Source organism: Suillus paluster (assembly GCF_016628075.1).
Source record: "Suillus paluster strain FC165 chromosome Unknown EDB91scaffold_66, whole genome shotgun sequence".
NCBI classification, from domain to species: domain Eukaryota; kingdom Fungi; phylum Basidiomycota; class Agaricomycetes; order Boletales; family Suillaceae; genus Suillus; species Suillus paluster.
Window position 1 is genome coordinate 81,786 of NW_024537626.1, and position 12,227 is coordinate 94,012.

Sequence of the window (12,227 nt, forward strand, 5' to 3'; positions counted from 1 at the left end):
AATACACAAGCCAGCGATAACAGACAACGAGATTGGCATTGATCGTGAATTGATTGACTCGGATGGACTACTGACATGTATGCAACAGAAATGAACTGGTTGAGCACTCACCAGACAACCTGACGATATTGACGTCAGGTGGTTGAGCAAAACAAACCAAAAATGAGCGCCGCATGCACATTGGTGAGTGTCGCAGCAACAATCACAGCACACCGCAGCACCCCGCAGCACCCTCTTTCCTTTTTTGGGGGGTGCTGCGACATTGGTGCTGTGGTGTGCTGCGATTACTGCTGCGACACTAACTTATGCTCATAAATTGTCAGAACTCAAGTTGTATAATACATAGTAGCATATCCTTCAGATCCATTTTTTCGCATCATGTATTGGATTCGAACTCACATTGTAATACACGTACTTTTTAGTGGTGGATTTTCGTATGATATCTTAAATCTGGAACAGTGGGACAGACTACAATTTGGTCTTCAGTGCTACATTTCAAGACACCAAGTACTGGGCGAGCTTATATTTATCATGTGAAGTCCTTCCATGCACTAATGAGTGCACCATGCAGACACCAGAACATGTGCCAGCGACAAGCAAGTTGTATTTACTTAGGTCGTGTCTGGACAATGAGTAACAAAAATTCAAATTCAACTGAGCCAAGTCACATGGTCTGGGAGGTCCCGGATCACACAGATTCTTTCCCACACAGGCCACCTTGCTTACCTGCCATGACCGCCATGTCATCCAATTCATCAAGCAACAGTGATGAATCTACTCGCTCCCTTCGTTCTCGTGGTACCATTGATCCAGTAGAACTGAAGAAGAAACAAAGCAAAAGAAAGCCTCCTGCCTCCTGGACACCAGAAGAAGAAACTGTTCTTGTTGAATTTCTGTTATCTCAGTTCTCTGCAAGTGGCGATGGAAATCCCAAGGGTACAACATTCACTGATGCTGCAAGTCTACTGAAGAAGAGATTCCCAAATGCATCTGGTGCTGAGAAGACAGCTAGTTTTTGTAGGAACAAGTGGCAAAGTGTATGTTATATGACCGTGTTGCCAGTGACCGGGGAAAACTCAAAGAATATATGCTTTGTAGCTCAAAGCAGCATATAACACCATCATAGATATCAAGAACACATCGGGATTTACATGGAGTGATGAGTATGGAGCTGGAATAGTTAGAAAGAATGATGATGTCTGGGATCGGTACACCAAGGTATGTACCAGTGTTGCCACTGCTGCACCTGGCACTACTAATAATGCAATCACTCAGCGACACCCTGCAGCAAAACCATACAAAAACAAGGGCTTCAAACATTTCAGTGCTATGGAGCAGATGACGCCAAGGATTTCAAAAGGATCGCATGTCTATCGATGACCCCCAGCGCCCACCGGCAATGACATCCCTCAGCCTACTCCTCCCCCCTTTAATCTCAACCAGCTTACCTCTGCGACCGAAGATGTCATCATGCAAGCCAGTGGCAGTGGGCTTCTTCACACTCCTGGGCCATTGGCCACTTCCGGTGATCCCTCATCAATATCACCCTCTACTCCATCTAGTTTCCTCACCTCTTCTGCTGGTGGCTCAGCCCCCTCGTCTGTGTTGATGAGTGTTAGCCGCAGCGCAAAGTGCAAAGTCAGTTCTACACCCTCGATAATTGAATCAGAAACAAGCGCTCAAAAATGTTCACACCGGCCGCTATCTGTAACTGCCCAGGCACAGAAGGATGGGTCTGAGACGATGAAGGAGCTTGCCGTTTATATCAAAGACTTCCTCCAAACCCCCCAGGTGACTCAGGCGGCGTCATCTGACCCCCTTGCTCGTGCTGTTGTCTTGTTATCAGAACATAAGACTCTTACAGCGGATGATCAGCTTGAGATCGCAGACTACTTCGCGAGGGACAAGGCACAGGCTGTGATTTTCTCCAATTTTCCAGAGACAACTCGAGCCGCCTGGTTGGAGAAAACTCTCCGCAAACTCAAGTCTAACACAAGTCATGACGATGATGTAGTAATGGTATAGAAGTTCGAACTTGAAGGCTTGTAACCAGCGGTTCCATCGAGTGTAGTACGACTAGTACAGGCTATGACGATGTAATCTACCCTGGCAATGGAAGTCCTCGTTGCCTATGCTCATCGAGATAGTCATCCCACATTTCCTTTGCGATTCTCTCCTGCCGCTGATCTGCTCTTCTCCGTTCCACCGCATCAGCTGGTCCATCACCAAGTTCGCCTAACGCAACATCTTGATTAATTTCGAGAAGGTTTCCATCAGAATCGAGGTCAAAGTTATCAGGATGATACTTCTGAATGAAGTTGTGCAGTGCACATAGCGCTGCAGGGATCTGAGCCTGAATATCCATGTTATATTCAGGGACATGCCACAAGATGCCCCATTGATGCTTCAGAACGCCAAAAATGTGTTCAATCACATTGTGAAGTGCAGAATGACGGTGGTTAAATAGTTCCTTGGCGTTCTGTGGCCTGTGTAGAATCCTGGTCAGATGCCGACTTGAAATAATAAAGGAAAGGTGATATTACTTGATATTGGCCTGTCGCCACTCTTTCAAATGATAACGGACACTCCAGTATGGAACAAGGAGGGCATCAGAGGTACTGAAACCAGCATCTGCAAGAAAGTATCGACCTTCAGGGATTCGTAGGTCATTCACGTGGGCATCTGTCCACAGAGCAGCATCGGACATAGATCCGTCCCACCCACAGAGTGAATACAAGAAATTAAGATCAAAGTCGCAGATGAACAGACAATTTTGCGATAAAAAACCCTTGCGGTTGCACATATGAAAGTGTTCCTCTGGCGGTACAAAAGCCTGGATATGAGTGCCATCTACCACACCGATACACTGATCAAAGAATCGAAATCGAGGATCGTTGAGAATTTTGTCGGAAATTGGGTTTGTGTGAGTTGGAAATGTGATCTGGGAGCCATAAAACGGATCTGATGAGAAGAAGAAAAGCATGCGCTTGAAATATCTTGGAAAATAGATTAAGTCACTTGAAAAATAATGTTGAGACTACTATACCTTGTGACTGTGTCAGGGGAGCGCTGAAATCTCTCCCCAACAAGGCGAGATGATAATCCAGTGACACATGTATATAGAAAAATGCCGAGCTGCTCCTCCACCAATACTCCATTGCGGGATAGGACAAATCCATTGCGGTGGAGAACATGCAGCAGCGCATTGAAAACATCGCAATCAACACCAAAGTTGTGCCGGATCCTGTCAGGATGTCCATCAATGAGCTCATACACCCATGCTTCACCGGTGAGGATGGATGTATGATATGGGATGCAGACAGTTGGGGATAAAAACAGAAGCTGGTAGGTATTCATAATCTGCAATAGCATGGCTATGAGAATCATGGTCCAGCAACGCCGACATTGGTCAAGTTGTTGTTGGGCTTCAAGGTCAATATCATGGTCCATATGTGCGAAGTGTTATCAATCAGAAGTCTCACCGACAAGGTGTGTGATCCAGGATCTCCCAGACCATGTGACTTGGCTCAGTTGAATTTGAATTTTTGTTACTCGTTGTCCAGACACGACCTTAGTAGTAGTACTGACTGTAGAACATCGCAGCAATTACCGCAGCAGTCACAGCAGTGGCACAGCATTATCACGCTGCCCAAAAATATGCTAGCTGACAAATACTGAGAAATTCGGAAAGTTCTTTGTATTCCTCTCACTTAGATCTCTTTCCGAGTCAGCTCGAGCTTCATATACATATATGCAGTGCCAGCCTGCCAGATGTTACCGTTGTGTATACCTGTGCAAACGAAGAATTTAAAAGACGACGATCAACGTAGTTCCGATCTATTTTACACCATCATACACACCGCACGTCCGCAGGCAAACAGACTGAATCCTAGTATATCTCGTGTAAGAGCCCAGGTGTAGTGCTTTTCACTGCTACTCTGAGAAGTGCTGACTGAAAATTTACGTGCAGGTTTCGTATATTAGTTCATATGTTTGATCAATGTTCAACTTTTCGGTCGTACCAGTTGCGTACCAGTGTAGTAATACTACGTATTACACAAAAGCCCAGGCGCACACGTACGTGTAGAATCACGAGGTTCACTCGTGCCGCAGCACTACGTTTGTCATCATAATCAATTTATGTAGGATCACTTTTTGTGGTTCATGAGCTAGATTTAAAAGCATCCAGAGGATCACGGACCTTCTACAGAGCGCTCAGTCAACTTGTTCAAGTTTTCACCGTCCTCAGGCTTCCTGACCTACTTGTTTGACTGCACCATCTTTGTTGCACCAGCTCAAAATCCACCCCAAGCCCATGGCGCACCCTGTTCAATGGAAAGGAGAAGTGTTATTCTACGCTATCGGCAATACATCTGCAGTTTGCCTCACACAGGATCTTTGTCCAACCAAAAAAGCAGACATGCTGCTTCTTGGGTGCGGCGACCCGAGGCATGTTCTTTACACTGTATATACAAACAGCGCTTGCTCGCAAGGTAAAAGTACATTCCTCAGAGGAGTCTTCGGTTGTGCTAATTTGCTGTGTTCAGGGTCATGAAAACTGGACTTCACTTGCTGCGACATCGAGGGTGCAGTGATCAGTGAGCCCAAACCTAACGCTTGACAGGTCTCCCTAAGTTAATGAATCAAACAGCGTTGCAACGTTATACTGATCACCCTCCTTGCTGATGAAGGCACTACGCAGAAATTGCCTCAAATTTGGAACATTTTTTTCCACCTTTTCCTCGACAAAGCCTCCCTCGACCTGCTCACATCGCAGTGCACGAAGTTAGTCGGGCTATCTAGTGATCTTGATAGCTGGAACAACGGTCCTTATGGTCATTTCCTCCATATCTGCACTGGAGATACTCTCGCCGAGTTGCGGCGCCTTTGGCAGCTCTACATCAAGACGATGTCTTTCTCTCCCAGCCAGGCAAAAGAATTTGAATCTGTGTTTGCTGTTGCTATCAAAGCTAATAGAGCGCGGTTCCGGGACTTACCCACATCAAGTCGGGCAGCTGGGCCATTGTCTATGTATGCGCTCAACATAGCAGCTGATCACTACAACATTTTCTGGAAGACAGGCATATGCTCAGCCGTCCCTGAGAGACCCTTGGAGGTGGTACATCCAAATCCAACCTTAGCATACTCCATGGCTGGTGACAAATTTGCGGTCCACTATGGAACGGACCCTCTCGCTTGCTTTCATTTGGCAGAAGCCCTTGCGCCAGCTGTTACGGTTATCCTTTTTCCCCTAAACCTTGTCACCATTTCACCTCTTCACCTCTTCACTATGTCACATTATCACACCTTCACATTGTCACTCTTCTATTACATGTACTTCTAGAACATTCCATCGTACAATTCTCTTTCTCTTTTTCTCATTGGCTCATTACTATTAAAGCTCTGCTTCTATTATTCATTCGCCTCTTCAATACCATTATATATACCTCGTATCCACCGTTTGTACTCTTTAACTTGACCTACGCAGACCAGGGCCTGCAATCTATTCCTTTACTCGCACGACTCTAACACTAGGGTGTTAGCTAGAACTTTTGACTACTTTTGATTACTGCTAAGACATCTGATGACACTGAGCGTAACACCAGCGGTCGGAAGCACTCCAGAGGAATGTACTCTGAAAGATGTAGTTGATGTCTGCAAGACGCAGTTTTCCAAATGGTGCACTTCGGTTTCCAAAGTCTTGTGTAGTCAATGTCCATCTTCTCCGAGCCCGCTCATCATACGTTGCTTTGTGGGTGACGCCCTCAGCTTGTGTCAAGCCCTTGGGTACTACCACACCACAAAATTGACATCCACCCCGTTCTTTGTTGCGCCCTGGAAGCACACGTGCATCACACTTGATTCTGATGCTTACGGGACTCGTACGCAGTCTCCCGCGCCGACCACATTCAATGTTATTGATACTTCCAACCTTCTTGATCATGTCGGCGTGTTGAACATCCTCGCTATCACTTCTCCCATTCTTCATCGGACTCCATCCGCCACGTTGTACACGGAAGGTCTCACTGTGGGCAGCTCAGAAGACACGTTTCCGCAACAACTCTGTGGGGATATTGTGGCTCTCGGTCTGCTCCTGGGCCTGATTCCTGTGTCCTTCGTATCGCAGTTCACAAACCGGTCGAACATGCATGAACTCATCATGCGGGGAACGCATCAACATACATATCAGAATCACGAGCGCCTCACCTGGAAGGTGATCGGCGGGGCTGAGAAACTTGTGACTGATCTTGGCCACTCCATCAACATCGCTCCAGAGCAGCTTGCGGGCGTCCTCTTCAATATTTACCTCAGCATGTTTTCTCATGAGAACATATTACAAAAGGTAGCCATGCTCAAGCAGCAGTCGTCCTCGCCAATCCGACTCTCTGGGGTCAGACATTACCATCGTCGTTCGTTCGCGGAGATTCTAGGTGTCGTCAAGAGGAGGGTGGTCACAGAGTGGGACCCAACAATGAACATGCTTCTTCGCAAGATCCAGGATGACAAAACCCTTGTGATCGGGATGAACTTTTACCAAGATCTATGCTGCCAGCTGCACCTTTGCGGTGTTTTTACTGTGGATTGGATGTCTCTGCAACAGGCGCAGGGGATGCATCGCCTCGAAAAGCCTGTTGTCTTTTGCGATTGGAAGACCCTCCCGCAAACTGTCTGTGTCGTCCTCGTTGTTCCGCGGGATTGTCTTCAGCCGCTCTTACCTGATCTTGACAGAGCTGGAACACCTGTGTTGCAGTGCTTCCTGGGAGGAGAAGCAACCTCAAATATGTTCTCTTGCATCAACACGGTTTTCGGTACCGTTAAGATCAGCGGCGAGGGCGATGGCAAAACTGCAGCCATTGAAGAGGACGCCACTGGACGTTATGGAACTTCCCCTCTCGTGGTGTGGCTCTCGCTGCCGTCCGTTGTGCTGATGAACGAGCCTCGTTTAAGGGTTGTACTATCTCTTCTCTGCACCCCAGTGACTTGCCCACTTGCCACGAAGTTGGGGGAAAGAGCTGTCCTTATTCCAAGCGAACTTGGGAGACGAGCAATTCGTGCACGTTCTCCGACAACGTCCTGATGCTGGCCCAGAGAGTACTGAGGGAAAGATTATGCAGATCGGTGATGTGAATCATTCCATGAAGACGTCTGGCGCATGCACATTCGTCACGTTAGATGGAGAATGTCGGAAACCTCTGTCGTTCACCACTCGCGTAGATATCGTCGAACCGGAGATGAAAGTTTCACTCATGGGCGGCGCTACTCCCATTGTGAATCAAATTTCTATGCATTCGATCGCCGTCGCCCTTGGAGACCATTCTTTGGAATTCTCTTACTTGCTTCCTATCGATGCCAAGAAAGTCAAGCTCCGCATCGCACGAAAATCGTTATACATCGAAGTACGTTTTCTCTGTCTTTAGCTTACTCCAAATACTTATTTCTCACTCGGCGCAGGTTATATTACCCCTGAAACTCGCCCTTGGAGGAACCGACCTGATGGACATGTTCCCCGTTATTCCGCAGGGAGGCGATCTTGCTCTCTGGAACATGCACCGTGTCAACCTCGATCAATGTGTGCCTTTCAGCATCGCCAACGAGAAGGCTCTTGGTTGGGTCAATCCTCACATCTCCCTCATGATGTCTGAGCGTGAAAGAAGCGCCCCCCATGGATTGACAACAGGGTCCACACTACTGGATATCAAGCGTACTCTTCATTTCATCTTTGGGCGCGCAAGCGGGCTCTCGAATGGCAAGCCTCCTATAGGCTATGCCATGCAGGCGATAGAAGAGAGCGAGGCTTTTGTCATGTTCTACATCACGGACTTCCGCTTGGATGTTGGCTCGCACACCATCGTCGCTGATGCTTGGGTGATGCCGTCTTCTCCCACGATCGAGAAGATCGAGGCTTTCATGCATCTGACGCCTGATAATATACAGGTGATTGAGATGGGTGTTGAGGAGAGGAAGGCATGGACGCACCTCATCGTGGCTGCGACAGAGCGCTGCCGTACTTGGGAGCACAAACCCAACTGCGAGTATCGTGTCCAAGGTGCCATCCCTCTAACGTTGGAGCCAGACGAGAGTCCTATCTGTTCTTGCGGCGCTGGGGTGGGGACAGAGGCATTTGTGAAGAAATACCCGGGGCTTCGATCGCTTGCGCCCTTTTTGACGAGGGCAGCGATTAGTCCTCTATTCGTGCCTTCGTACTTGGAAAAGGGCATTGATCTGGATGATGGCGATGCTGATATGCAGACTACACCGACGCCTGTGCCTGCACTAGCGCTGCGTGATGGTTGCGCTGCTTGTGGAAAGGAAGGAGGTACTTCTGGGTCGTTGCTGCTCTGCAGCCGGTGCAAGGTTGTGCGGTATTGTTCACAGGGTTGTCAGCGAAAGGACTGGAAAGAGCACAAAAAAGGCTGTGTAGTACCTTCCTGAGGAGCTCGTGACATAGTAGTGGGCCAGCTAATCGGAGTGCGGTCGCGTTAGCAGTTGGAATCGGACCTTGTAACCCTAAATGCCATCATTGTCGTCGTCGATTTCCCCAAGTGCCCGATGGTCAGCTTTCCAAAAGCGAAGTTGCATGCGTGTTGCTAGCAACTGGTCTCTGCAAGAGAATCTGTATTCTGTGTATTCGTTAGTCGATGTTCGATCAAATGATTATTATCTTTACATTAGTAAAGCTGCATGTCAGATATAGATCGACAGTCCCTGACCATGCTACTTCAGCGCACCCGCTCCAGTGAAAGTATACTGTCATCCTGGTCGAATGAGGTACGACGAGGATAGCTTCGCCGCGACACACGTCAAACCCCGGTGTCTACTTTTCTGCCGACAGCATGCGCCATCATAAAGCGGCGGATCCAGAATGTCTATGATAAAAGACGAATGATCAACAGCTTATAAGTAGTACTTAGTTCGGCACAACTCACCTCGCAAGCATCATGCTGACAATCAACAATACATTCTACGGTGGGTAATTTCCTGAATCACGACCGGAACCAGTCAGTGAGATATGTCTATAGGGAAATGATTACATGAACGTCACGACCACGACGCTTTGCTGTAATGAAGTCGGAGGGTTGATGTTAACCGCGGACTGGATGCGTTGTTGTCCAGAATCAATTTCCTGCTACACACCAATCGGTAGGAGCTTGGGCGAATTGCACTTTTGGTGGATACACTTTTGTCCAGAATTGATTTACTGCTACACTGAAATCAGTAGAACCTTGTGCGAATTGCACTATTGGTGAATGCATGCTACCACCACCCTCTTTGAACTATACCGGTCTGCCGTAGGGCGATACAAGTAGATGTGTGGGCATGGGCGGAAGTAGCATTGGAGGCGGCTTGGTGATCGGACTGCTTTTGTTGGGAGTGATGGCTTAGATGACGCTTACCACATGATGCTCAGAAGTGACATCTGGAGTGTATCGATCGATTGCTGAACCCTGTAATACATGTCTGGCACATAATAGGCGTGAAGTTAGCTAATTAGAGTTTCGTCGCTTTAGCAGTTGGAAGTTGCCACATGAGGATTCTGATTGATTGTAGAATCGGGCCTCATCACTGCAAATTCTTCCATTGATATCGTGACCATCGTCGATTCCACTGTTCGGCAGTCGATTTTCCAAAGGTCGAGCTGCATGCGTGTTGCAAGCAACCCCTGGAAGAGAATCTGTACTCTGTGTAGTCGTTAGTCGATGTTAGATCGAACAATTATTGTCCTAACATTTCCATGACATCAATAGGCCATTTACTCTCTATCGGAGCAAGCAACATCCCCACAATATTGAGGGCGTTCAGAGCTTTTCAAGTGTTATTCATTTTAACAAACAGTGAGTGTATGACACTTACCCACGCTGGCTGCAAAATATACGATATTATGCCGCACTAACATATTGAGCAACTTTCCCGAAGTGGCGCGGTATTGACTCAGAACACGATACATGGTCATTCCAAACAATCCTGTGATTTTATCGTAGCAGAATAAGCTGTTAGCTCGACGTGGTGTTCAGGAAGGTGCCACGGACCCATCTCCACGGTAATCAAACCAACAAAACACGCGAGGAGCCACGACATGTCTGGGTTAGTTAGTCCATACGATACCTCTGTATGACCGTCGTGAGTGAACTAGTGTTGGAATGACGGGTTTCACCTGCCGGCAATGAGGTACTCAGTGTATCGTTGGAGGGACGTCACATCTGTGACGCAGGCAACCTGGCTACAATGTTATAATGGTAGATTCTGTTAACTTGAGATCTCACCAGATAAACAGCTAAGAGAAAACAAAGAACCCGTTTACTGCAGCCCCATAGAGCATAAGTTCGCAGGAGGAAAATAACTAATCTCGCATTTAGTTGCTCGTCGATGCACCAGCAGGAAGCAGCATACATTCGACACAAGTCATCTGCACGAGAGAAAGCCCTGAGCCGCATGTGAGATGCCTTTCCACTAAGCACAAATATCACGTACAGATGCTTGAGCACATCGATGTGAGCCGCATCTAAATGGTGATTAGCAGGAGAGGAGACACTGTTGCAATTCAATACCTCGTCGTCTATGCTTACCCCAACAACATTAACTGAAGGTGATAAGTGTGCCTCTTCTTAACATGTCAAGCGCTTACTTGGTATTCGCATAGCCCCAATAATGATAGGAAGGTAGCGGCACATGATAAATATCCCTTTGATGGAAATAGACCTTGACCTCACGAGATAATCGATCTGTCGCGTTGAGATTCAAGAAGTTCAGTGCAGTCATCTCTCCCACCTCCTCATCCAGATGGGTGACAACATCGTAAACCTAAACAAACATTTTTCAGAATCGAAAACATACGACAAAAACGGTAAACTGACCACGATCGTGAGTGCTGACGCTATGTTCTTTTTAGTTGCAAGGCACTTGGAAAACAAGGTGTAAGCTTACATAGGATATACTGTGTGTCATGAATCATGAAAGTCCATTCTAAACTCAGTGAGGGACTTGTACAGCGACGAGGGGACTTACTCCAGCAGTGTCGAACACAGGAAGACTTTCAACCATACGTAAAAGATCCCTGTAAAGAAACGAGTTCCAGTAGCACATAGGTCATGAATGCTTTATAATATCCCGCATAATAGTAGGCGCTCGAGCAGGCGGGCACACCAGAAGTCGTGCGGTCACTCGTGTCAAATGATGGGCAGTGACTCAGCGCCTCCATCACAAATCCGTGCCGATCAAGATTCGGTGTTTCACGCGTCGCCATATGGTAGACCATAGGAGCAATTTGCAACGTAGTAAACCCAAATCATGACGAACAGATAGAACATGTTGAGGGTCATAATCGATGAGGGGTGATGATCGGTGAAGTGTAAGTAGCCAAGACTGTCGTCCCTTAACCGTTACGCCAAAAGGCAGTGATAATGAAAGCTCATGCTTTCATTATCTCGGACAGTATTTATGCTGATTATAGGAACTCAAATAAGCCAACGGGCTTACATGAAGCTCTGAAGGGTGATAACGAGTATGAGGGCATGGGTATCTTGGAGTTGCATGCTGGACGATGTGTAGAATCAGATAAGTTGGTATTTTCGCTGACGTCAGTCGACTCATTGCTGCAACAATGATCCCCTGCTAAACCTTCGCCCCGACTTCGCCAATACCCTCCCACACTGCTTTCTTTCCCTTGACAACTTGATTATCTTATCTGTATTGAAGTATGATGGTGAGCTGTACACCAGAAAATGAAGATAAGAAGAAGCGCACAGGACCGGGACATAAGGCGCGCCATGTTTGTTCAGTGTGATCATCACTCGAGAAAGATTTCCAGTTCATCTTCGCAGGATAATAAAATCAACTTGATAATTTTCGTGGAAACAATATATGGCTGATCAAGCAGGCTGAGCAGCTGACGCTACATTGTATTTAGTTACAAGGCATTACGAGGTATGAGATAAGATATAATGTTATCATGGAAGTCCGGTCTTGGGTGATAGTGCTGTTTCGGATTTCTCTAGTCTCCTAGCCAGACCTGTAGACCAAGTTCCTATAAAGCTACTAACAGATGAGTACGAGGGGAAAAAGCATGCACGATGTACCGGCTGTACCAGGGCTCCTCACAAAAGACGGATGAAATGATCCAGATTCCACTGCATAGAGAACCTAGCAAGAAAGATAAGCTCACTATCACTTGTACAGTCGTTAACATCGTTCGCGATTGTTCTTGGAGACTGATAGTCATATTGGCAGGA

General features: G+C 47.1%; 2 protein-coding genes across 2 annotated transcripts; one reads left to right on the forward strand and one right to left on the reverse strand.

The window, feature by feature from the left end:
* Nucleotides 1–4,315: 4,315 nt before the first annotated feature.
* Nucleotides 4,316–8,470, forward strand: EDB91DRAFT_1330420 (uncharacterized protein; the record flags this gene model as incomplete). The annotated part of the gene is made up of 6 exons (XM_041325356.1): nt 4,316–4,516; nt 4,586–4,598; nt 4,692–5,236; nt 5,627–6,976; nt 7,014–7,397; nt 7,453–8,470. 6 exons carry the CDS (start codon nt 4,316–4,318, stop codon nt 8,431–8,433), a joined length of 3,474 nt encoding a protein of 1,157 aa, XP_041173327.1. The 3' UTR covers nt 8,434–8,470.
* Nucleotides 8,471–9,444: 974 nt separating this feature from the next.
* On the reverse strand, nt 9,445–11,240 carry EDB91DRAFT_734247 (uncharacterized protein). The gene is made up of 14 exons (XM_041328229.1): nt 11,005–11,240; nt 10,924–10,933; nt 10,854–10,873; nt 10,768–10,800; nt 10,625–10,721; nt 10,548–10,579; nt 10,471–10,501; nt 10,390–10,422; nt 10,263–10,339; nt 10,158–10,215; nt 10,029–10,106; nt 9,853–9,963; nt 9,728–9,803; nt 9,445–9,680 (listed from the first exon to the last, which is right to left on the reverse strand). Exons 1-14 carry the CDS (start codon nt 11,080–11,082, stop codon nt 9,506–9,508), a joined length of 909 nt encoding a protein of 302 aa, XP_041173328.1. The 5' UTR covers nt 11,083–11,240; the 3' UTR covers nt 9,445–9,505.
* Between the last annotated feature and the right edge of the window lie 987 nt (nt 11,241–12,227).